The 27,519-nt window shown below is 41.6% G+C and overlaps 1 protein-coding gene across 6 annotated transcripts in view; it reads left to right on the top strand.

Annotated features, from left to right (window-relative positions):
• LOC127581979 (astrotactin-2-like) overlaps positions 1-27,519 on the top strand; it is a 1,282,697-nt gene that overhangs the window by 1,142,158 nt on the left and 113,020 nt on the right. For all 6 annotated transcript variants that reach the window (XM_052036829.1, XM_052036827.1, XM_052036825.1 and 3 more), the window contains one exon: positions 11,127-11,268. In XM_052036829.1, the coding sequence (XP_051892789.1) occupies positions 11,127-11,268 (142 nt within the window). The remainder of the gene's footprint in view (positions 1-11,126; positions 11,269-27,519) is intronic.

Here is a 27,519-nt window from a genome sequence, read left to right as displayed (position 1 = left end):
GCGATCTAATTGAAGTGTTTAGGGTAATGAAAAGAGTTTATAGGGTGGATGAAACTAATTGAATTCTCCCACTTTTAAGTAATCCCCACAACACCCCCCTACACCCCCCCCCCAAACCATGCCTCTTCTTTTCTTCCCCTTCCTAGCCTATCTCTTTTTTTCTACCCTCCTTTTCTCTTCCTTGCCTTTGACCCATCCCTCGGTGGATCTGCTCGCCCCTCCTCCCCCGCAGCTGCCTGTCACTATCTCTTGCCTGCATCTACCTATCACCACCTTGTGCACATCCCGCCTCCCCTCTTTTGTTCACCTATCACTGCTCTGCTTTTCCGTCCAATATATTGGGCTCCCCCTTTTCCTATCTTCAGTCCTGAAGAAGGGTCCTGACCCGAAATGTTGGCTGTCTGCTTTTCTCCACAGATGCTGCCTGGCCTGCTGAGTTCCTCCAGCATCATCGTGTTTTTCATCTAGATTTCAGCATCTGCAGTCCTTTGTTTCTCTGAAACTAATTTGTACTTCTGTTGGGATTAACCAGGACAAAGGGAATTAACCACAAGGCTAGAACAAGGTCTTTCACAGTCATTCTAGGAAGTACTGTTTCACCCAAAAGCAGGTAGAAATCTGAAGTCTTGTCCACCAAAAATATGATTTCTTCAAAACTGAGATCGATATATTGAAATAAAACAAGTCAAGAGAGAGAGAGAGAGAGAGAGAGAGAGAGAGATAACATTTCAGGTCGATAGTCTTCAATCCTGCAGTTTTAAAGGTTATCCTTTAATCCTGTAGTCTCTTGTTTCTCCAGTCTTAAAGGTTAATTCTTTTCCTCTTCCCACATATGCTAACTTATCCTGCTGAGTATTTCCAGCTACTTTGGTTTTATTGCAGCCCTCCTCTCCATTGATGCTCTGTGATTTACCAATGACATTCCTCCTATCACTGTATCTCCATTATATGGCTTTTGGATCAATACATTTTAGTTTTAAGAGGGGTAGAATGAAAGCAGGTAAAGAGAGTTAAGAGTCACATCCGCCACAGTGCAATGGAATGGCAGAACAGGCTCCAAGGAGTGAATGTTTTGCTCCTATTCCTATATTCCTTTGGATGATAAAATTCCCGACCTTGCTGAATCGTCCTCAATGACTCCGAGGTGCAGAATTTAAATAACTTGTGTAAGAGTGATGTCAATCCACTCTCCTGTGATGTAGATTGCAGAAAGGTTGGAGTAATTCACAATCTACAAGTGCAGCCTTAAGATATCAGGAACGTGACTCCGAGGGCAAATGTCATCTTCGGTGCGATGCTGATGGATGCTTTCATAGTTAGCTGAAAGAGGTAGAACTATTCATTCCAATCTCATGCAGACTGTTGACTGCAAGGAATGGCCACAGAGTTTGCTACTGCTTCTGCTGGTGACTCTCATCAATACAGCTCTTTCAAAAGCAATTGTCCCAAAGAACTATAGGCATGAGCCCCATAAGTAGTAAGTGACCCACTGACTCCATAGCTGAAGGAGGTCCTCTGAGGACCATAGTTTTACTGCAACAATCCTACCTCAGTATTTCAGGGCTCCATTGAATTGCATAATAGATTCAAGACTCATACATCTTCCTGGAACTGAGTTAATAGCGTACAAGGTTAGGATCGCAGATGGAAAGACCTTTTGTGAAAGGGGTCGTTACCATGATAAGCTAGAGGTGGATAAGATATAGGGACAAGATGGTAGTAAACATTCAACCCTGGTAATTTGCTGGATTTATGTGTTGTGTAGAAGGAGCCCTACCGACATTCATCTTATTCGGTGATTAATGTTAGCAATGACGCCGAGGACATTAGAATCTGAATAGATTAGCTCAGGGCAACAAACGAGAAGCTGGAGGAACTCAGAGGGTCAGGCAGCATCTGTGGAGGAAAATGGACAGTTGACATTTCAGAGCAAGGCCCTTTATCTGGACTGTCTCACCCTGAAATGTCGACTGTCCATTTCCTGAAACAGATGCTGCATGACCCACTGAGTTCCTCCAGCTTCTTGTTTGTTGCTGCAGATTCCAGCATCTGCGGTCTCTTGTGTCTGTAGATTAGCTCAGTGATTGGCTGCAGGAGATCGTGAAGGGCTTTAGAGTGTCTTCCAGGAAGGGAATCCTCTCTGTTCATCTCCTACCTGAGACCACATGCTGGAAGTTGCAGGATATGAGGATCTGCCTCCTGTCACTCCTGGATTTCTTGAGCGTGAGGCAAGGGATTATATTCCATATCCTCCTCCTACTTCGCTTTCTGTATTTGGGACAGCCTGGCTCTTTTAATGATTAAATTGTCGGAGAACCCAGAAAGCCTTTTGAATTTTGGAAATTCTTCCTGGATTATGTTTCACTGTGGAAGAGATGGCCTTTTTGGAGCTGGTTTTTGTCCATTGGATTCTAAGGTGAATGTAGGTACTCCCTTATCCTCTCATCATCCACTCTGTTACTGCAACCAAGCAACACAGGTCTTCTGGATTGCTTCGAGTTAAACAAAGTGTCGCTGTTGGCATGGCGGCACACACTGACCCACAACATGAGGTGGGCTTCCACCTCTCACTATCTGAACGTTCAGGAAGGAAATGCTTTCCAGATGATGAAGGTGATAGAGTCTCAGACGTGGCGTTTTAAGGGACAGCAGTGGCAGAAAGTCAGACAAAGTAAACAGTTTCTCTCTTGGCTTCTCTGGGTGCACATGGAGCTGAATAAGACCAGAGATGTGCCTGGGCAGGACAGCGAAACAGATGAAATGTTGACTGGCTGATGCCACCAGAAACTTGGAATCAACCCATGTGAAGAAACTCGGTTTCAATTTCATGACCACTGATAAGGTGCTTCAACCAAGTGGAAAGAGACTGCAAAGTGGCAGACATATCACCGTGGCAATACCTCTCTTCTCAGACTGCCTTTGGACTCCTCCTTCTTAGGCCTTCTTTTGCAATCAAAGATGCTTAGCTTTCATTTCAGTTTTGTGGGTTCTGAGATGACTTGATGAGGCCAATGTGGGATCCGCAGATTCTGCCACAATTGGGCAGGGAAGGGATGGGTGATTAGTTTGGAAGATGGTACACTCCTTCCATGTCGACTCTGGGTTCTGTTTGCTCCCGAGGTTCTCAGAGCCATTTTGACTGCTCCTTCTCCATTTACAGAGGTTATGGGTCAGGGATTTCCAAGAGACAGTGGAGATGTTGCCACTTTGCAAGGTTTTGAGAATATCATCCAGTCTTTACCACTGTCTACCTGGTAACCTGTTCAGGTGACAGAGCTCAGATTGGAGTGTCTGTTTCAGGAATTGAATGTGCAGATTATGTGGCCTGCAATCAGAGTCAACCGAATGCAATTCAGGCCTCAATTTTGGGGGATATTAGCCTGGGAGACAACGCTGAAGTGCTTTGCCTTCCCTGTCATGGATTTGGAGAGGTTTGTGGACTCGCTGTTTGCAATATCTTTCCAGTGCTTTCAGCTACTTGCTGTAGGTGGTCCAGGACTCAGAAGCACACAGAAGGGCGGATACACCATAAGTTTTATGCAGGGTTTGAGGTCTTGATCTTCAAAGACACCTTTCCTTAAAGAGCACTCAACGTTTTAGGAACAGCTTCTTCCCCTCCGCCATCAAATTTCCTAACAGTCCATGAACACTACCTCATTATTCCTCTTTTGCATTATTTATTTATTTTTGTAATTTACAGTAATTTTTATGTCTTGCACTGCACTGCTGCTGCAAAACAACAAATTTCATGACATACTGTATGTCAGTGATAAACCTTATTCTGATTCTGAAAGACAGCTGCTACACTGAAGGCGATGACAAATGTCATCATTGATATCTGCTTTCACTGCGAAGAAACTCCCAAGGAATGGAAATGGTTCACGTTTTCCAGGCCCTTTATTGTTGGAGGGTGGTGTTTTGCAGTGAGTTAGTTAGGAATCTATGTTTAGTGGATGCTGAATGTGAGCTACATCCTCTCAAATGCTTCACTGAATGAGTTAACGCTGACTTGGAGCTTCCCAATGCATGCCTGTAGCTGTTACACTTTATTCTGCATTCTGTTATTGTTTTACCTTGTACTACCTCAATGCACTGTGCAATGAATTGATTTACATGAATGGTATGCAAGACAAGCTTTTTAGTGTACCTTGGTACATTTGACAATAATAAACTAATTCTAATTCCAAGCATCATTTGAATACTTGCTGCAAAGAGACTGAGGTTCGGGTACCTCTGGTTTTGAGAGTAGGTTGAACAGTTTCCCATTAGTTCTGCAGATTAGCTCCACTCCAAGAGGAAGCTCATTGAAATTGAGGTATAGCACTGTGGCAGGAATGTTTGAAGAATGTGACAGGGCACTGAATCAAAATTGCTTGACACCAGTTTGCACATGCTGACCATCTGCAGTATGGTGACCACCTGCCAGAATGCTCCATCAGCTTCATCAACTGGAAAGCTGTCCTTTCTTGAGCCTTCAGATGGTACGCGACGGCAGCTCATCTCAAATGGAAGGATATGAGGGAGTTAGTTCAAAGGAGATGTGTGGGGCAAGCTTTTTAAAGAGTGGAATGCACTGCCAGGAGGTGGTAGTGGAGGCAAATATGATAGACAGGACAAGATATCTTTATTTGTTACATGTACATCGAAGCATACAGTGAAATGCATCTTTTGCGTAGGGTGTTCTGGGGGGCAGTCCGCAAGTGTTGCCACGCTTCTGGTGCCAACGTAGCATGCCCACAACTTCCTAACCCGTATGTCTTTGGGAATGTGGGAGGAAACCAGATCACATGGAAGAAACCCACGCAGTCGCGGGGAGAACGTACAAACTCCTTACCAACGGTGGCTGGAATTGAACCCAGGTCTCTGGCACTGTAATAGCGTTGCACTAACCGCTACACTACTGAGCCTGCCCTTAGGAATAGTAAAGGGAAAAAATAACTAGTGGTAGTTGTCTATAGGCCACCAAATAATAACATTACAGTGGTACAGGCAATAAACAAAGAATAGATGCAGCAAAGGATTCAGAGAGTCTGCAGAGAGATATAGATAGGTTGAATGAGTGAGCAAGGGTCTGGCAGATGGAGTACAATGTTGGTAAATGTGAGGTCATCCACTTTGGAAGGGAAAATAGAAGATCAGATTATTATTTAAATGTTGAAAGATTGCAGCATGCTGTTGTGCAGAGGGACTTGGGAGTGCTTGTGCATGAATCACATAAGGTTGGTTTGCTGTAACTGTACAAGGTACTGGTGAGGCCGCCTCTGGAGTACTGCGTGCAGTTCTGATCTCCTTACTTGAGGAAAGATGTACTGGCTTTGGAGGCATTTAAGTGGCTCTTGAATAGGCACAGGAATGTGCAAAGAATGGAGATTGTGTAGGCAGAAGGGATTAGTTTAGTTAGGAGTTTAATTAGCTCAGCACAACATCATGGGCTGTACTGTCCTATGTTCTATGAAGGCCAATGTGCACCACCATAGTTGCAGCCATAATTTGTTGACTTTCAAGTAGACCTGTATTGCTGAGGAGCAGTCACAGAATGGGTGATGGGAGATAAAGGGGCTATCCATATCCACCTTATCACTTCAGAACCCCCGAAGATGTGGCCATAGTTATCCTCCATTTCATCAAAGCACAGTTATATTGTATTTGCCAAAAAGAAATACGACATTTCACGATGCAACATTCACTTTAAATGTTCGATAAGTTTCACACAATTTCCAAAGTCACTCAGAAAATCCTGATTCCAAATAATGGAAGAGACTTCCAGCTGAAGCCCAGCTTCAGATTGATATCCCTATGTGATCTTTCACTTTGAATGTTGTCTGTCTCTGGGCCACTATAGAGACTCGGTATTTCCACCTTGACACTACGTGGTGATGGTTGGGGCCAGTTAGTTTGGGAAATACCGTAAAATTTCAGAAAACGTTTAAGCAACTTTCACTGCCAAACTTCAGTGAAGTACAGGGGCTTATCCCTCCAGTGGATAACTGAGACACCACCTTCTCAGGGAGTCGGCACTCGCAAACATTTTATGATGAACTACCTCTCCCGCACTTTTCACCAACCAAACTGGTGTTACAGTGAGGAAAGTGTAAAGCCCATACTCTCGTATGCTTCAGTGCTCAACTTGATGATATCTTGGAGCAAGTTGTACTCATTCCTGAGGGAGTAGAAGGAAGAAGACTTGGAGGAAAGTCTGGCTCTGCAACTCACCTGCTGTCATTGACAACTTTGCCAATTGCAGACTGGGCCACTAGATGGAGCACTTTGCAGTGGAAGAGCTGCTTATTGCAAGGGAAGGATGCCATGGTTTCCTCCTTAAAGAGAAAGACCTTATGTCTGTGGTGTTGCAGTCACCAAAGAGGACCTGAAAGGTTGAGAGAGTTATAGTGCCAGTGGGTGGCAGCAGTAGAGGGTATTGTGGACTGTGGCAGAAGTATGTTTGCTTGAACATTTCTGGGATAAGGGATCATGTCACACTCAGCTCATGAGAAATGGGGTGAATATTCTCTTGTTTAAAATGGAAGTGAGGATATTAATTAAATCTCTTTTCCTTAGGGAAAGTAATTTAAAGATTTTGTCTTGCTCAAAATGGAAGAGACTGAGACATCTTAAAGAAGTGTATGAAATAATTCAACAAACAAAGCAATCATTGGAGATAGTTTGTATAATTCACACTGGACAAGCTTCAAACATTTTAGACTCAGCTTGTCCAGATTGCTTTTTGGAAGGGAATTGCTCAGCTGTGTTGCCTGTACTGTCTCGGGCCTTGTCATTGAGTGGCAGGTTCTCCATTGTGCCTGTATTCCTTGTTACAGAAACACTCCCAGAACTTTCATGTATATTGTCCACTTTTCCCACTGATCAGATTCCTGCCACTTCTTTGCTTCAGGCATTATTGGAAAGGCTGTATCTGGAATGATAGTTTGCAATTAATGCAACAGAGGACATGGTTATCAAAACCTCTGGTTAAACACAGGATAAGGGATGAATCGGACTGAGACATTAGGGCACTGGAGGAGGCCATTTGACCCATCAGGCCCATGCCAGCTCCCAGCAAAGGAATCTGAGAGTCCCCAACCCCTCTTATTATTTCCCTCTAGCCCTGCACTCAATTACTCTTTAACATGTCCATCCTCTTTGAAACTTTTGCCACTTGCCTCCACGAGGGGCAGTCTACTATAGCTGATTAACCTGCAAACATATCTTGAGGTTGTGGAAGGGAACCTGCAGTACGGGAAGAACAAGCAAATTCCACATAAACAGAACCCAATGTCGGGATAGAACCTGGGTCACTGGAGCTGTGAGGTGGCATCAGCAGTAGCTTGAGAATTGTCAACAATCCCCTTCCCCTCAAAGATGCTTCTCGATCCACGGTGTTCCCCCAATAGATTGATTGTTGCTCCAGTTAAAGTTCGTTCCTGGCCCATGTATCCCACGATAGGGAATTAGTCCACTAACTTAATACACAGTTCATTCCTGAGCAGAAATGATTGTGATCGTTGTTGCTACTTGCCAGCCTGGTACTCCCCTTCCCTCTTCCCCCCCCACCCCCCCACTAGCACTCCCAGAGCCCCCGCACTTGGCACCAAGCCTCCTCCCTACAGTTAAAGAGTATCTTTCATTTCCCAACACAACTGAAGGTTGAAGGTATGGTGGGGCGCCCAGTACTAGACAGTGGTGGTGTTGTGCAGTCGGACAAAGCAGTTAATTGAACGGTCAGTGAGTCCCATATGAGCCTTATCATATCCACAGTCAAAAGAAAGCTTCTGTAAAGAAGCCCCAGGGGTTGTTAAGTCTGCATTTGAGTAAATGCACACTTCCACATTTTGCACAATATTTTCCTTCGCAGCAGTGGACACATGTATGGCATTGTACCTCATTAGCCGGAATGTCCCGCCCAATGAATTGCAAGACCTTATGGGATTATCCATCTCCCTACATCATCTTTTTTTCGCTTGGTCTTGTTTGCTTTGATATTTTGTCCTAGCGCTGTCCTGCCTGCAGATGTAATCAGAGCGAGGCAAACCACTGCACGATGCCAGGATTCAATAAAGACCCTTTTTGTTTAAAGCGTTATATTTCTTTTTTAACTTTTTTGACTAGGGTCTCTGTGGGAAAGTTAGAAGCTGTAGGCTAGGCTGCTGTTAGTTAATAGGAGTGTGTTGTCTGACTGCAAAATGCGAAAGGAGAAGAGAGCGAGATGAAGCCTCCTGTTTTGCCCACTGAATCTGCCTCCAATATTTGTAATTAACTCTGGCTCTCACCACACCCAACCCCTGCTAAGAGAATAGTGAGAGAGCACCTACACTTACCGGATCTTGTGCCTTAACATTATTGCATGGCTTTTGCACTGAGCAGATATATTGCAAACATTCAGCAGCTGGAAGATTTTTGAGGTTTACCAGTAAACATTTCTTTCTCTCTTAAAACTAGCGGGTCCCTAATTAAGCCCCCATCTGCAACTGGCAAGCTTGGAGAGGTACACGGTGGGATTTGCAACTGTCTGTTACCCATATGTCTAGGAGAACATACAAAAACAGCCCACTGAGATTTTACACATAACTTTGTCCGCCCAGAAAGAAGTTTTGTTCAGAAGAGGTGCCCAGTTGAGAACCAGACTCCTGTGTGTGTATCTGCATGCATGTGTTTGAAATCTTCAAATGAAAATATTGCAGGATAGTGTGTAAATAAATCAGGATGGTTAAAGAGCAGTTGTGACCAGGCACTATTGATACACTGATTCTCATCAATTACCATTGAGGGGAGCGATCCCTGCAGGACTGGCATCACGTCAACCTGGATGAAGTGATCAGTTATATTGTTGGGCTTTCCAGGTATAAATAACGCTTAAATACTGAACATCTCTTTTTTTACGCAGTCAGCTTTTCATTTGATGTGTCAAGCTGCTATCAGTTCACAAGAGTTATCAATCAGTAAACTTGGGAAGTAGAAAGATACCATATAAATGTGGGTTGTTGTTGTGTTTTCCAGTGTTCAGAGAGCCAATCAAATCTCTCATTAAATATAAACTGGCAGTAGCCTGAACCAATCCAGTCAGTAATAAGAGTGCCTGTGATAGGACAAGTCGAAATGGCTTAATGAGGACATTTATCACCACATTCAGCTGCAAGACCTGTGAAATGAGTTGGTAACAGTAGGACTTGCCTGGCAGGATAGACTTGTGCATGCAGGATAATTAAAAAATAAACAGAAAATGGAAAATGCTGGAGAAGCTGAGCAGGTCAGACAGCACTTGTGGAAAAAGAATTAGTTCATGTTTCAAGTCTGACAACAGACCCTCATCTGAAGCATTTCAAACCTGAAACGTTGACTGTTTTTCTTTCCACAGATGCTGTCTGACTTGCTGAGCTTTTCCAGCTTTTGTTTGAGATTTCCAGCATCTGCATTTTTGTTTTGATTTTCATATTTTCTTTTGTCTTCCCTTGAAATGTATTGCTCAACCATGGTTTAATTCAATTATTCTGCTTTTTGTTCTATATTTTTTGCTTGCCTATTTGTCTCTGTGTGATCATCACAAGCCTTCTTTCCTGAATAAAGAGCTAATAATATGCATAATGGGCATGGTTGGAATGGTTTGTTGAAATGAAAGTGTTGAGATTGCCATGTCTATTAAGTTAATATTATTGCTATTAAGTTAAGCATGGTGCTTATATAAATGGGGTTTATAGAACCTCAGGAGTTGCAGATATTTGTTTCTTGCTTCCACCCTTGTACGAATATCAAAGTGCTTCATGTCAGTGGGATGAAGGTTTTCTTTTTGTGTAAATTTCTCAGAATCGGCATTAAAACTGTTTTTAATTGCAGTAGATGATGCTGCAGTACTGAGTTCAGAAAGAAAACACTACAGAATGTTGGACAACCATGAATTTTGGGAAATTCCAAACGTTGATAGGATCTGAAATTTATGAGACATTACTATACTCCAACCTTTTTGTATGACATAGTTATTAGATTTGTGTTACTTATCGAGATTGAATGAGCTGTTAACATGGGATAATTCAGATGACAGTTCAAAAACAAGCTTAATCAAAATGGCGTATGATCAGACTTAAACACGTGAGGAAATTAAAAGCACGGGGGAGGTAAACGAAAGGGGAGTTAAGCTACACTATCATGGTCATTTTTGAAGTTAGGGCAAAAAAGCTTTAATAGTAAACATCTGTGTAAGGAAATCAAAGTGTTGAATGTATTGGTATTTAATTCCCAGGCTTCCCTCATAGCCCAGAGAGCATGAATTCCAAAACTATTCACATAATTCCTTGTTGCTTACTACTCTCTAGGAATCATGCGCATTTGACTTGATGAATAATGTTTCTGTTGTGGATCTTTTGCATGGACTTCAGGGGAATACTATGGATTTCAAGTGGTGGCAAAATCAGAGAACTGATTGATGAAATGTAAATACCATCAAGCTGCAAATTTATCCCACACTGGCAGCTCATTACCTCTATCCCACGCTTGATGACATTTGTTTATATAAGATAAATGGCTGCAGCCTATTCTTAAGGAAACAGTGTTCCTGGCCTCTGACAGTTGAACTGTAAGCTGAAAGTTTTTTCCCCTCCATTTTTGTAATTGCCTGTATGGTTGTAAATAGTTGTAAGCCAATTATTAAACACACAAAGTATGCTTTCAATTTAAAACATGGTGATATGTGGCCACACACAGTAAAATAGAACAAAACAAAAGCACACAAGTCACACACACACGCGACTACCGATAAAGCAAGAAAGCAGAAGAAAACTGACCCAACGCATTTCATTCTACCTTCACAGAACCAAAGTGAAAGTGAACAGAGCACATGTAATCTTCAACAAAATAATAGCCTGCGGGAGACTGAGAAACATCTTTAGAAACATTGAATGTTGTTTATTTTTTCTGTAAAAGATCTTAAGAATTTGGTTAAAGGAAAAATAAAGAAATGAGAAAAAAAGATGACCCAGTTTCCCCCCACCTCCCTGCCCCCCCCCCCCCTTGCACAGGAACAGCCCGTGGAAATGCCAGAGCTGCCTTGCGTGATGCATGTCAAGAAGCTTTTGTCAGCCTGCGCTCACTTTAACTCACTTGTTTCATCCCTCTGTTGTGTTTTTCTTATGTTACAGGGGAATCTCTGAGCTTTGCAGATGACCTTCTTTCAGGCCTGGGGTCCTCCTGTGTGGTGGTAGGGAAAAACCATGGACTTGCATCAGAGTCGACCACATACTCCTTAATTTTCAAGTGCCTGGAACCAGACAGCTTTTACAAGTAAGCAACTATTAATTACACACATGCATGTGCAGGTACACAGGTAGAGGCACTGGGATTGCCAAATCTAATTGGGTGCATTTATGAAGGTATGACCACATGAATTTTGGTTTGAGACCAATTCTCTCCCACATCTCCTGCTTCTGACCTATCTCTGCCTCACATCACCAATCAGAAGGCAAGAAAACTCTTTGTGAAATAATTGGATAAATCTTGAACTTCCCCCATCTCCAATATCTTAATTGATGTCAAATAAATGTAAGGACAAAGAAAAAAGACTTTTTTTTAGAACCATAGAACAATACAGCACAATACAGGCCCTTCGGCCCACCATGTTGTGCCGACCTTCAAACCACACCTAAGACTATCTAACCCATTCCTCCCACATATCCCTCTATCTTAAATTCCTCCATATGCTTATCTAATGATCTCTTGAACTTGTCCAATGTATCAGGCTCCACCACCACCCCAGGCAGCGCATTCCATGGACCAACCACTCTCTGGGTGAAAAACCTCCCTCTGACATCTCCCTTGAACTTCCCACCCATTACCTTAAAGCCATGTCCTCTTGTTTTGTGCATTGGTGCCCTGGGAAAGAGGCGCTGGCTATCCACTCTATCTATTCCTCTCAATATCTTGTATACCTCTATCATGTCTCCCCTCATCCTCCTTCTCTCCAATGAGAACAGCCCTAGCTCCTTTAGTCTCTCCTCATAATCCATACCCTCTAATCCAGGCAGCATCCTGGTAAATCTCCTCTGCACCCTTTCCAACGCCTCCACATCCTTCCTATAATGAGGCGACCAGAACTGAACACAGTACTATAAGTGTGGCCTAACCAGAGTTTTGTAAAGCTGCATCATCACTTCTTGGCTCTTAAACTTGATCCCCCGACTTATGAAAGCTAACATCCCATAAGCTTTCTTAACCACCCTATCTACCTGTGAGGTGACTTTCGGTGATCTGTGGATATGAACCCCCAGATCCCTCTGCTCCTCTACACTGCCCAGAATCCTGCCATTTACCTTGTACTCCGCCTTGGAGTTTGTCCTTCCAAAGTGTACTACCTCACACTTCTCCGGATTGAACTCCATCTGCCACTTGTCAGCCCAGCTCTGCATCCCAGCAATCCTTACTCTGCAAGCTTCGACAGCCCTCCACACTATCCACGACACCACCAATCTTTGTGTCGTCTGCAAACTTGCTAACCCAGCCTTCCACCCCCTCATCTAAGTTGTTAATAAATATCACAAAAAGTAGAGGTCCCAGAACCGATCCCTGTGGGACACTACTAGTCACAGCCCTCCAATCCGAATGCACTCCCTCCACCATAAACCCTCTGCTTTCTACAGGCAAGCCAAGTCTGAATCCACACGGCCAAGCCTCCCTGGATCCCTTGGCCTCTGACTTTCTGAAGAAGCCTACCATGCGGAACCTTGTCAAGTACCTTACTAAAATCCATGTAGACCACATCCACTGCACTCCCCTCATCAATCTTCCTGGTCACTTCCTCAAAGAACCCTATCAGGCTTGTGAGGCAAGATCTTCCCTTCACAAAGCCATGCTGGCTGTCCCTAATCAGTCCATGATTCTCTAAATGCTAATAGATCCTATCTTTTAGAATCCTTTCTAACAGCTTACCCACCACAGACATAAGGCTCACTGGTCTGTAATTCCCTGGACTATCCCTACTACCTTTTTTGAATAAGGGGACAACACTCGCCACCCTCCGGTCCTCCGGTACCATCCCCGTGGACAACCAGGACTCAAAGATCCTAACCAAAGGTTCAGCAATCTCCTCCCTCACCTCACGAAGTAGTCTGGGGAATATTCCGTCAGGCCCCGGGGACTTATCTGTCCTAATATTTTCTAACAACTCCAACACATCCTCTCTCTTAATATCTACATACTCTAGAACATTACCCTCACCAAAACTGTCCTCAGCATCATCAAGACCCCTCTCCTTGGTGAATACTGAAGAGAAGTATTCATTGAGAACCTCACCCACTTCCACAGCTTCCAGGCACATCCTCCCACCTTTGTCTTTAATCGGACCTACCTTTACCCTAGCCATCCTTCTGCTACTTATGTACAAGAAAAAAGCCTTGGGATTCTCCTTAACCCTACTCGCCAAAGCCTTTTCATGTCCCCTTCTCGCTTTCCTCAGCGCTTTCTTAAGTTCCTTCCTTGCTACTCTGTATTCCTCATGAGCCCTATCTGATCCTTGCTGCTTACACCTTAAGTATGCTGCCTTCTTCTTCCTAACTAGTTGTTCCACCTCACTCGTCACCCACAGTTCCTTCACCCTACCATTCTTTCTCTACCTCACTGGGACAAATTTAACCCTAACATCCTGCAAAAGATCCCTGAACATCGACCACATCTCCATAGCACATTTCCCTTCAAAAATGTCATCCCAATTTACACTCCCAAGTTCTCGCCTTATAGCCTCATAATTTGCCTTTCCCCAATTAAATATCTCCCCGTCCTTTTTGCTCTTATCCCTGTCCATAACAATTCCAAAGGTTATGGAGCAATGGTCACTGTCCCCCAAATGCTCACCCACCGATAGATCTGTCACCTGTCCCGGTTCATTACCTAAAACTAGATCTAATATGGCATTCCCTCTAGTCAGCCTGTCAACATACCATGTCAGGAATACTGGACACACTTAACAAACTGCGCCCCATCTAAACCCTTGGCACTAAGTAGGTGCCAATCAATATTTGGAAAGTTGAAGCCTCCCATTATAATAACCCTGTTATTTTCGCATCTTTCCAAAAACTGCCTCCCAATCTGCTCCTCAGTATCCCTACTGCTACCGAGGGGCCTATAGAATACTCCCAGGAGGGTAACTGCCCCTTTCTTTTTCCTAACTTCCACCCATATTGACTCTAGAGAGGATCCTTCTGCATTATCTACCCTTTCTGCAGCTGTAACAGTGTCCCTGACCAGTACCGCCACCCCTCCTCCTCTTCTCCCCACCTCCCTATCCCTTTTAAAACACTGAAAACCAGGAATATTCAATATCCATTCCTGCCCTGGTGTCAGCCATGTCTCTGTAATAGCCACAATATCATAGTCCCATGTACTTATCCAAGCTCTCAGTTCATCTCCCTTATTCCTGATGCTTCTCGCATTTAAGTAAATGCACTTTAGCCCATCCACCTTACTACTTTTAGAGCCTGTACTCTGCTTCTCCTTCCTCAAAGCCTCTCCACCTGTTAGATCTGACTTTTCCCCATCCCCTTCCTCCTCTGACCCACTCCTCCAGTTCCCTACCCCCTTGCAATCTAGTTTAAATGTCTATTTTTTTTTCTTGGGTCGCATGAAGGAGTCTTCAGGAGATGATTACAAATTCCTGGATTTCCATGGAGTGAAGCAAACATACTTTACATTTACAAATGGGATCTTTCAAAGGATATTTGGTGGATAAAATTTGTGGATGAAAAGTAACGATAGAAATAAAAGCATGTTATATTAAATTACAAACTGATTAAGATCATGATTTGTTACAGCAAGTTTGTGCAAACAGTTCACTAACTTCAGCATTTCCTCTCTAATGACTATTTTTCTTCATCAGGAAAGATGTTTTGTGGTTGGTTTGTTTTCCTTAGTACGGGGGTCTTTCAAAACTTGGCAGACAGTGTTTAACACCTCTACAAGGTGCTTTTATTTTGCTCTCTGCCTGACAGTAGCAGAAGTCACAGCTGAACAAATTTCAGTGATACACTCTCGTGTTTATTCCTTTTGCTGCTGGGTGATTGAATTCTTTAGTAGTGTTTGACATGAGAAGGTTTGTGTTTGATGAGTCCCATGTTTGCTCGCCAGCTTTCCTCATGTTTACAAATGAGTAAATTCTCAGCCTCTCTTTGCCATGGCCAGATATAAAAACAAATTGCCAACAATGGGCTTATTTTTCCTGTTCTTTCTTCGAAGTTCACACTGGGACATTTCTGCTCTTATTCCTTCGTTGCCTCATCTAAGTTACTCACCAGACTGCTCAGCAAGGTCTTGAAGTATTAGGCCAAGGAGTTTATGATTGGTGCTTGTGTTTGAAGGAAAATGTGTGCCTTCCAATTCCTCTGTAGGAAGTTTGGAAATTTTTCAATTCATTTCTGAATTAATCATGGAGAATTTGAAATGAAACTACTTAAAAGTCCATGGCAGCATCATCCTCTTAGACAGGGTATCTACCTGAATGATCTACTGTGCACTTCCAAGGTTTTTAATATTCCTGAATCGAGTTCTGTTATCATGCCAAATTCATATTGTTGCCATTTAAGGACAGTGAAGCTACATCACAGTATTTTGCAGCACAATTGAAGCATAACTTTATCTGTGAGAGTACAGGTTCAAATTTATTCAATGGAGGATTCTGACTTGTATTGCAAACCATTTTTCTCGTATTGCAGCAGTGACAAGTAATTTGTAGTATTTGACATAATAATATAAATATATAACTAGTTGCTCTATTAAGCCTGCTTCTGGATGTCTGAAATCTTCTCAAGCCCTTTGGCAAGGATCCCCTATACATCAGTTTCACTGGTCCCCTCTGTAATCTTGGAATCTTGGAAGTGATACTTGCGGCTGATAGATTTCAGAGCCTATATTTCTGATGTGAAAGTTTGATGCTTGTTAATAATATATTGCAGCTCAGGAGACACACAGGATAACTGAGGCTTTGGATTCCTTGGTTAAACACAACCAAGCTCATTTTTCACTGCCACCTTCGGAAGAAAGCCGGTGAGATCTGAAAATATTGTTGGCACTGCACTTCTGCAGTGACACGCACATAACTGTTTTTCCTGTTGATACAGCAAGAACTCCATTCACTTCCAGTGTTTAACTGGCAACACTAATGTACATTTGACGTAGAGCCACCCACACCACCATCAGATGCTGTGGGGGTGGGGAATAGTGAGGACTGTGGAGGTAGTTTCAGAAGCATTTTATTTAATTTAAATGAGTTTCTGATTAAGGTCAAAACTTGCAGATGACAAGAATTTCACTTTTACTTTTGGCACCGAAGAGCATTTTATTTACCTGTTCCTCATTTAAAAAAATACTATCCATGAATCAATAGACCACATTATCTGTGGTGTATTAACAAGACAGTAATGCATGGTTGATTCAAAATGTGTCAAGGAAGCCAGGTGGTTAGTTTACTGGACGAGTATCTCGAGGTCTGGACGCAAGTTTGACTCCCACCAAAGCAGCTGGGGAATTTAAATTCAAAATAAGCTATTTAAGTAAGCCTGGTGATAAGAAAGTGTGCTTCTGTGTTCTTTTGTTGGAAATGTTTAAAGTTGATGTTTCTGGCATCTTTTTTCCTAACCATTTTATGAATTAGCTATTCATTTTAATCATAACGCGCTTGTTTAAAAAAAAGTACATTTCATTTTTTGATAGAATTTTCTTCATATACTGATGAGGGCAACATAGCTTTTGAAGGAAATCTTATTCGTGATAAAGCAATTCACCTTGAAGTGTCACGATTATTTAGGTATAAGTCGACCCAAAGTACTAGTAAAGACAAGGCAATGTACATTACTGTAAGGGTAATGGAACTGGGTCAAGATGAGACCCAATGTGATGCATTCTTAAAGGTCAATGTGTTGGACTTAAAAAGATGAGGAAAGTGCTATTCCATTGGTTAAAGCAATGCATGTAAATGTCAACACTGTGCATACGAGGAGAACATAAGAGTGAAAGACAATGTGTTTATAAAGAGCAAATTATTGCCCTAGTGAAGTTTAGGATGGCAGATGTAAGAGTTGATAATCAAGCAATTTCCATGCAACCTCATGATTGCACCATGCAGTCATTAAGTCATTTTGTTCCAAATTCCAGGAACAAACTTTTGATTTTTCTGGAAGTTCACCTCCCAGGTTCAAGGCTGGGTACAGGGGATCGGAGAGTGACAATCATTGGGCCAGTTGGGATCTGAGCCCAGAGTCGGACTGTGGATGATATAAGTCAGTGGATGAGCAACATGGTTTGTCTGGGGAGAGGGACACTTACCCCCAGGCAGTGATCAGGATCTGGGGCTGGGGTCAGTTCGTGAATAAATGAGTGCCGGCGTTTGAGTGTGGATGATGGGGGCAGGTTGGGGTAGGGGGTGGCATTGATCAGACTCAGTGACTGGGATCGGGATGGTGATCAGCAGGAGCTGGGGAATGCAAAGATCAGGGCCTCTGTCAGGTGCCTCGGGTGATTGTTGAGTGAGGATTTGGAGGTCGCAGGACGGGAGGGTTCAGGCCTGCACCTGTTGAGCCGGGGAGATCAATGGGTGGCAGTGGTTAAGTCTGTGCCCTGGTGGAGAGGAAAGGGAGATCTGTAGTTTTGGAAAGGGTATAAGATTAAGTATGGGACATGTTCGCAAGGTCCCAGGCCAACAAAGCTCTGCAAAGAACTTGCTGACCCAGGAATACCAAACAATGATCATTCCCTAATTTTCTCTGCAGTGGTCCAAAGGGAGCATTGCAGAGTGAATGATATAATTTGAAGCATGCTTGAAATGGATATGATTTCAGTTGCATATGTGCACTCATGCTGGCTGGTGCCCAGTTCAGTCACTGAAATGACATGAAATGACCCGGTTATTGTGTTTCATCCTGAAGTAGATAAAACTCAGTCATGCAGCACTGAACCAAGCAACACTGCAAAATTAAATTCCGAGGCCACTGTTCCTCAACAGTGTCTCTTCCTTTACCTTCATTTCTCTTTCGAAAAGAAACTTCATTTCTGTAGGCTTTTAAGTTCTGAGCCCCTCCAATGTAAACGCAAAACCACAGATAAGTAACCATTAGATACATAATGCTTTTTTTTTGTCAGAACAAATGTTTAAACTTTAATTTTTAACAAATCTACAAGACAAAGAAAAAAACAAAATGCTGGAGGAACTCAGCAGTCCAGATAAAGGATCTCGACCCGAAATGTTGACCGTCCATTTCCCTCCACCAATGCTGCCTGACCCGCTGAGTTCCTCCAGCAGTTTGCTTTTTGCTCCAGATTCCAGCCTCTAAAGCCTCTTGTGTCTCCAAAGACAAAGCAATGTACTTATAAGTATAAAGGTAATGGAACTGGGTCAAGGTTGATACACTCTCAAAAGTAAATGCAATACGTTCATAAAGATCAATGTAATACATATAGTAAGGCGGTTCTTAATGGTTAAAGCAATGCATGTACAAACATGAATTGTAATATAAGTAGAAGTGATATTATTCATTTGTATAATTTCCTACTTGTGCATTTTAGGATTTGTGATATATGGCCTTCCACTTTACTGGGGATTCATACATATAGGGAATACCAGCTTCTGGAAGGAACACAAATCAAATTGAAGGGTCATATTACTTTCTAAGTGTGAAGTGATGAGTTTAAGCAATTTATCATCTGAACCCTGAGATCTAATTACTGCTTTTAATTCTCTCAGCTATTATTCATGTTAGATATTTTTTCACTTTTGATCAAGTATAAAATTAAAATGCTCTACTCTTCTGGGGTTTCCAAATTAACTTCTGTGTGCTTCCTCATGCACATATGTACTGAGAACCAACAATAAAAGAAATATGGAATTGAAACTGAGCTGTGTAATATTAGTAATGGATGTGATAACATGTTTTTATTAACCTCTTTTGCTTTTTTAACAAAAGGATAATAACACGAATAAATTAATGCATTTGATGTTACTGTCACTCTGCATATTCACACTCATTCTAATAATTAATATTATGGGGAAGAGAAGATCCAAAATTTTTCATTTTTTTTTAGTTTGGGAGGTGATGGGCAGGCACGGTAGTGTAGTGGTTAGCGTAACACTATTACAGAACCAGCGACCCGGGTTCAATTCCAGCTGCTGTCTGTAAGGAGTTTGTACGTTCTCCCCGTGTCTGCGTGGGTTTCCTCCGGGTGCTCCGGTTTCCTCCCACATTCCAAAGACGTACGGGTTAGGAAATTGTGGGCATGCTATGCTGGCTCTGGAAGCATGGCAACATTTGCGGGCTGCCTTCAGAACAATCCACGCAAAAGATGCATTTCACTGTGTTTCGATGTACATGTGACTAATAAAGATATTCTTTTTGCTGCTGTTGACTGCAGATATATAATATATAGAAAGGAACATCAAATATTGCTTTAAAATTGTAAGATTAAAATTAATGGCCTGAGGCATGTTAGGAGTTGTAGGTGATTTGAAACAAAAATCAAAAGAAATATCAGGAATGAGATTTTCCACAGTACAAAGCAACAAAAAAATGTGTATTGAGTATGCAAGACTTGATGAAATAAATGCTAGTATTTACGTTGACCATTATTGCTCCAGCATAAGATGCTTCATTATTTAGGTGTCTTCATTCTGCTATGTAGCTTGAGAATGGCAAATCAAGATAGGTAAGTTAATTGAGAGTTATCTGGGTCCATTTGTACCCTCACTTACCGTAGACTTTTAATCCTCTTCTGGAGCATGAATAGACCTCGGATGAATTTGATTTAGCCAAGAATTTAGTGCAGTAGACTCAGATTTGAATGACAGAATTTCTTCCAACAAATTCCCCGGGACAAACTCAACCCACAATTAAAAGATTTCTCTCTATAGTGTAGCGGTTAGCATAATGCTATTACAGCGCCAGCGACCCAGGTTCAATTCCTGCCACTGTCTGTAAGGAGTTAGTACGTTCTCCCCGTGTCTGCATGGGTTTCCTCCGGGTGCTCCGGTTTCCTCCCACATTCCAAAGGCATATGGGTTAGGAAGTTGTGGGCTTGCTATGTTGGTGCCAGAAGCGTGGCGACACTAGCGGGCCGCCCCCAGAACACTCTACGCGTAAGATGCATTTCACTGTGTGTTTCAATGTACATGTGACTAATAAGGATATCTTACCTTATTTAAGACGCAAGCAAATATAGTCCCACTTGCAGTATCATCACATGGCACTGAAATACCTTTCTTGTTGCACTCCAGCACATCATCTGTGGCAAGTAAAATCATTATTTTAATGAACACCAAAATCTTAAATCAGCATTCAAGAAATACACAAGGCTGGAGTCTTAAGTGACTCAGCACTGCACTGGGAATCCTTGCTGGCAGTTTTGAGTCCTGTCATGGCTGTTCTTCTGAACTTACCAGACTGTAGTTCTGGCCATTCATATTTTTGCCTGGCAGTTTCACTTTTAGTTGTGTCAAACAAAACAGTGCAGTTGATGACTGGACTCTAACACTGCCAGCGTGGATTCATCTGATATTGGCCCTCATCCTGTTGTGACTGAGTAAATCATACTGATCTGACTAAATATTTAGTCATTATTTCATTTCTACTTTGCAATATTTCCCTCCTGGCATTAATTAATTTTGATTCAGATTAGAGATCACCTGCAGTATTCACCATGCCCTTAGGCTCATCAAAAAAAGTCAACAAAACTCAAATAACCTCTGGTACAATGCAATTGGTTGTGCACATGCACACAGGCACTCTTAATCAGACACACTTGAAATTACTCACAGAGCCACACGGACACGCACACACATACACACAAGATATTTGAAGTAAATTTTCAGTGTAATGGACCAAATTCTGGACAGATGTGGAGGCTTTGGAGAGGGTGCAGAAGAGGTTTACTGGGATGCTGTCTGGATTACAGGGCATGTGCCGTGGGGTATGAGGTTGGACAGGCTTGGGTTGTTTTCTTTGGAGTGGCAGAGGCTGAGGGGAGACCTGATGGAGGTTTATTAGATTATAAGAGGCATAGATAGAGTAGACAACTGGTATCTTTTTCCCATGGTTGAAATGTCTAATACTAGAAGCCATAAGTTTAAGATGAGAGGGGGTAAGTTCAAGGGAGATGTGCGGTCCAAGTTTTTTTACACTGAGAGTGGTGGGTGCCTGGAATGTGCTCCCAGGGGTGGTGGTGGAGGCAAATATGACAGAGACATTTAAGAGGCTCTTAGATGGGCACGTGAATGTGCAGAGAATGGAGGGATACAAACACTGTGCAGACATAAGGGATTAGTTTAGTTAGGCTTTTAATTACTAGTTTAATTAGTTCGGCACAACATCGTGGGCCGAAGGCCCTGTTCCTGTGCTGTACTGTTCTATGTTCTAACTTTCACTGTTACTGGTGAATAAATGACACCCATCAGTTTTGAGAATTATCCTTGTCCATTTAACTTCTATGTGCTTTGGCAGCACAGTCAATTGGTGCAAATAGGAGATGGAAGTGGTGCAGCCCTCTCTTTGGTTCTCCTGAACCAGGAGTGAATATGGAGTAAAGATAATTCTTTTGAGATTCCTATTTGATTTCTTTGTTATTTTCATGTGTTACATGTATTTAACCTGTTACTTCGGAGACTTAATGAGTAGTTCAGAATCCGACCCTGGAAGTGAATGTTTAAACGTTGAAATCATTGCCAAATGAGGTACAAAACATGAAACAAAGAGAGTGTTCAGGTCATCAAGTCACACAGCACAGAAACAGGCCCTTCGGTCCAGCTGTCTAGGCTGACCATCAAGTACCAAGAAGGGAAGAAAGGTTCGATTAAGTATCAGAGATGAAAGAGACAGAAACTAGAAATGAAAGTAATTATTTCAAATCTCCACGAGGAATCAAAACCTGAGAGACCACAGTTGTAAAAGTTAATTTTCAGTGCCAGTGAGATTGCTTGGATGTAATTAAGACTAATTTCATCATTGAAAGGGTACCTGGACTTCAATTGTCAAACCTTAACTCTCTTTTGTTAGTTTAGTTCCTACCTATAAGGTGAACAGAGGAACTTTGCAATGTTCAATATATCTGAATGTATTGTAAGATGCCATTTTTGCAGAGCTATCAAGGACTGCCCCTCTCAGGACAGTGACTTACAAATTTCTGCATTGAAACTTGCCTCGAGTTCTGGACAACTTTCGGGCTTGGGCTAATAAGTGGCAAACGGCCTTCATGCTGTTTGTATGGAGTTCACACCTGCTCTTCATGACAGTATGGTTTTCCTCCCACATCCCAAAGACATGCAAGTCGGCGAATTGGCTGCTATAATTTGCCTCAGTGGAGGTTAAATGGCAAAAGAATGGAAGGAGCAGTGAAGGGCATGAATGAGAAAGAATAAGTTGCAAGGGTACAGGCAAATAGCAAGAGGAGGAATGGGACTAATGGGATTTCTCTCCTGGGAGATGGCATGGACCTGATGGCTGCATTGTGTGCTGTTTTAAGTATAAGATAAGAAAAGTGCCGGGTGGTGATCATTTTCAACAAGAAACCAGAGAGGGCATAGCCACTTTGGAAAGAAACAGCATTTCTGTGATTGAATATCCCACCATAAGAATCCTTGGAGTCATGTAATCAAGGTAGCTGAAAGAGGCTGTGTATTCCACATCATAAGTTACGTTTCTAGTGGTCTATGCTCACCTCCTGACTCCTCCTAGCCCTTTCATCATCTGCAAAGCACAAGTCAGGAATGCGATTAAAAATATCCTTGCCTGGATGAGCACCACACCAAGCAAGAGGAAGAAGAAATGGAGGGTATGCTAATGGGTAGGACATTTGGTGGCTTGAAGGCCACATAACTTCCAGCATGGATTGTAAGGTTGAGTTGCCTGTTTCTCATCATAAGTGTCATGCAGTCATACAGCACAGAAACAGGCCCTTCATCCACCATGTCAAATATCAAATCCCTATGTTTACTCCTCTTATGTACTAGCACTTGGTCAATAGCCTATTATGCCTTGGTGATTCAAGTGCTTGTCCAGATGCTTCTTACATGTTCTGTGCTGCATATTCTATTGAGTGCTATGAAATTCAGTATAATATTGATTGGGAGGAAAGCTTGAAGGAAAACAACTTGTATTGAATGGATTGTGGGAAAAGGGGGATAAGGGGTTAAGTTGTGCAGGAACAGAGGGAACTGAGGTTAAGTAGAGAAGTCCTTGTAAGTGACAGAGCAATTAGATATGGCTGTCAAAAAAAACTGTGGGCTTCTTTGCTTCATAACTGAAGGCATTAAGTATAAAAGCAAGAAAGTTGGACAATTATTATAAATCATTGTTTGTCATCCAGATGAGGTATTCTGGGCATCGTGCTTTTGAAAGGCCTAGAAGATGGTGCAAAGGAATGTAGGATTTAGTAAGGTTTGGTGTGAAAACTGATTTGTAACTTCACCTGTATAGGTGGCAAGAAAAATGTGCAACAGTAAATTTTTACAGTTTTAATTGATTGAAGTAATAGTTTGTAATTTATGATATGAGACAAGTTGGTATATTATCTGTCACAACATTGAGCCTATTTCTGAATATTCTGGTTCACAAGCCATTTAGTGCGTGCTCATTTCATGTCAATTTTGCTGGATCTCTCTGTAATAGGCTTGAATTGCGGAAGTGATATTTGAGCCTGATAGATTTTACAGTCCATGTAGCTGAAGTGAAAGGTTATAGAGCACAATTCAGGACACATTTAGGATGACTGAGTCTTCTGTCTCTCAGGTTAAGACCAGCTCACTTGGTTTTTATTTCTCCCCAAAAAAATGTCGAAATCGTTCCTCTTGCAAGCTGGAACTGTCATTCATTGGGATTGCAGTTGCCCTGTGACAAGCACATAGCTGTGGTTCCTGTTGGTGCAATGGCTGTTTACACATTTGACTGACAGCGTTGATAGGCAGCTCACCTGCAACCAATTGAATTGCCAGAGAGGAAATGCAGAGGCACTTAGTTCTTTAAATTTCTCTTCAGCTTGTACTATGGGTGGAGATCTTGAGTGGAGAGACCATTCACTCCGTTAAATATTGAATGCCTATTATATCTTCCCTTCATCTTTATTGTAAGGATGACAGTCCCAGTTTCTCCAAGGTACCCACGTCCATCCTGCTAGATCTCAGCCTCTTTATTTTTCTGGGTTGCTACACCCAGGTAGCTGGAAAACTAAGTAAGAGCATATTCCAAAAATATTCAAAAATAGATAAATGATAATTTAGAATTGCCCTTTTAGAAAAAAAATCAGTTTTTATCAGTTACAGATAGCCTTAACAGTGGAAAGTCTTTAAACTTCTCTCAGAATCTGAGATCGAAGATGGTTGGTGCTCTTTGCTAACCAAGCAAGCACGGCTGTAAACCTATGCAGTTAAGATACACTTACAAAATTACCAAAGGGCTGTCTTGTCTCCTGAATAATTGAAGTTGACCAGACTACTTTTTCTAGATGCTGGGAAATTAAGAGAATGTCACCCATGTATTTGAAAAGCAATCCACTGCAATTATAGAATTAATTCACTATTACTATGTTACCAGTTGCCTTCTGTATCATAACACAGGATAAGAAACGTTTGGTTTGCTATGATTTATATACTCATCGGGGGCTCAGTTAAAATACGCAACCTGCATGTAAAAAAGGGTTTGCTTAGGATAATGGATGCAATTACATGGGTAATTAATGGTGGCAATCTAATTGTGCTTCTAATTATAGATTTTAAAATGGCCTTTGACACTTTAAAAAATATGGCCACAGTCCACAGACATCAGAGTTACGGGTGGTCTAAGGGTGAAACCAGAGGCTCCCAATTCCGTGATGTATATTGAAACAGTATGAGGTTGTGTGTATGGCAGTAAAATGATCATAAATAAAACTCTTTGTGACACTCACAAATGATGTGCCATATGTTGTTGATCCAAGGGATTACTAGATCCATTGATGCTATCACAGGATGGGCAATAGAAAACTTAACTATAAATCTCAAACTAAAGGTGCCGTGAGTTCAGAAATGAGACAAACAGCATCAATTTTTAGTGAATTGCCTGCAGTAAGAAAAGCATTACAATTGAGTTTAAAGTGCATTCGCTAACTGCTTTCCATTTCAGAACTTAATTCTCATCCCCATCCTGCAATCATTTCCTTCAAGCTGTTAAGTATCTAGGATGACTTACATCACTGTTTCCAGACTCAAGGCATCTCGCCTTTAACAGATGCAGGTTAACCATAATCAACATTCTTTAGTGAGTACTGAGGCGAGTCATGAAATTGTGCTCTCTGCAAATGTGGTGAGGTAATAAACAATGCAGTTAGCCCATGAGGTCAGAGGAAAACAATTGTGCAGTTAATCAGGCATCCTGACCCCACTGCCTGTTTTCCAGCTCGAACCAGTTTAGCCCCTGTAGTTTGTAGCACTTCACCTGACATAGTAAAGCAACAGATTAATTCTGAAGAGACAAAGAGACTGCAGATGCTGGAAATCTGGAGCAACACACAAAAAGCACTGAAGGAGCTCAGCAGGTCAGGCAGCATCTCTGGAGGGATATGGACAGTCGACTTTTCAGGTTGAGAAGGCTCTCAACCTGAAACGTTGACTGTCCATTTCCCTCCAGAGATTAAGACTGAATTTAGCTTCCTAAACAGGTTGCATGTCACATTGTCTCATCAGTCACAATTGTGTGTATCGCAATTTAATGTAAAACCTGTGGTGGATATCTGGAAAAGTTTGTCTGGATGTTCATTCCTCAGTGGTAAAACCAAACACGCCACACTACGGCAGCCGTACCTTCTACTGCACTTCCAAAAGTCGGTTCCAATGGAGGTAATTTTGGAAGCAGAGTAGAATACTTATCCACTACGGTATTGTGTGTTTAGCACAATGAATTGGGGATGAATTCTGGTCAATTCTTTCAGCATTTCTTTGAAGTAATTTCTATATTTTAGAAAGAAAAAGCAAGCAAAATGGAGAGAGAGAGATTGACAGAAAAAGAGGAGAAAAGTAAGAAGAGATTTAAATTTAAAATGTAAATAATCAATCTGTTAGAAGTTCCATGATATTCCCCAGGCAATGTCCATCACCTCACAGAGCTGTTCTCTGAAAGTGAACATCAAACAAATTATCTAAAGAGGTGTATTTCTCTTCTCACAGCTTATTTGAAAATGCTTCAGTACTTTACATCACCTCAGAAATACTCTTACTGAAAATGTTTCCATCTCAGATCAAATCAGCATACATTGCACAGTTTGCCATGGCTCCAATGCCGATGCATACATTTCCTGGAATTATTAAACTTTATCCCTCATCAATCAATTCAAATAACTTTAGATCTGAACCACAACAGATTTTGTGACTGTGATGGAGGTTGTCGAGGAGCGTTTATAATAAATGTAATTTTATACCGATAATGTTACTGTGTACATACTCATAGATGTCAGATTAACAGTAGCTGACATGTGAGTTCAGTATTTTGCCAAACTGAGCATGGACTGTCTAACTGAGGAACAAAAATAAAGGAAATATATGTCAGTGTTATTTCGATGGTTACGTCTATTATCCCTATCCAATTTGACAACCGAAATCAATGACTCTTATCTTATAAAGAATTAATTTGCTGCTTATTATCTTCTAATTTTGGTAATTGTTGGTAAATTTGCTTAATTGTTGACCATGTTCTCTTTGTTTATAGAGTTTCTTGTCATGTCACAGTGCTGTCTGCACACAGCGTCTCTCATTTAACTTTCTCCATCCTGTGTTGTTATTGTTTCAGTCATTATCAGGGATTTCCCTTCCATCCTCACCACTTGCGGTGTTTGTAAACAAGATAGTTCAGTGTAATTTTATACGATAGTCACATATGAATGAAATCTAGAATCGGTCATTTAGAATCACAGTAGGCAATTTTTTTTCTTCTACGTTATCACAGTCCCATTAATTCAAAACACATTTCTGTCTTACAATGGAGTTCCATATGTTGTGTTTATGTCAATTCCAGCATTAAAATAATGGAGACTTATTTAAACCAAAGTTGAATGGATTCATTGCTTTTCTCCGTTCTTTTTTAATGTAGTAGTTCTGAGGACAAGTGTAATTAGAACAATTGTGAAATGTGGTTAAAAGTTCACTATAATGCTGTAAGGTGCAGAAGTGAAACAGCACGCAACATTCTGAGCTACAAGAATTTTGTCATTCACTTCTTATTGATCTTTTTACAGCGATAATAATAAATGCGATTGTTAACATTTGCTCTGACCATAGCAGAGTCATATTCCAGTGCTACATCTGAATTCACTAAAGCAATATTAGATTAATTCCCTATGTTAGAAATTCCTCACATTCTTGTCTATTCTTTTGTCTTTCTAAAATATTGCCAACATTTAATATGATGCTTGAAGCAGGCCAAACCACATGAACTAGCTGATTTTCAGATTGTTGTATGTAAAAAAAGTTTATTTTTCAAATTGTTTTCAAAAGTTTGTACTCTATCTTTTTAACAGTACACATCCCTTCCCTTTATCTCCCTTCCT

The sequence above is a fragment of the Pristis pectinata genome, chromosome 23 (assembly GCF_009764475.1).
Source record: "Pristis pectinata isolate sPriPec2 chromosome 23, sPriPec2.1.pri, whole genome shotgun sequence".
Taxonomy (NCBI): domain Eukaryota; kingdom Metazoa; phylum Chordata; class Chondrichthyes; order Rhinopristiformes; family Pristidae; genus Pristis; species Pristis pectinata.
This window is presented reverse-complemented; position numbering and strand designations above follow the sequence as displayed.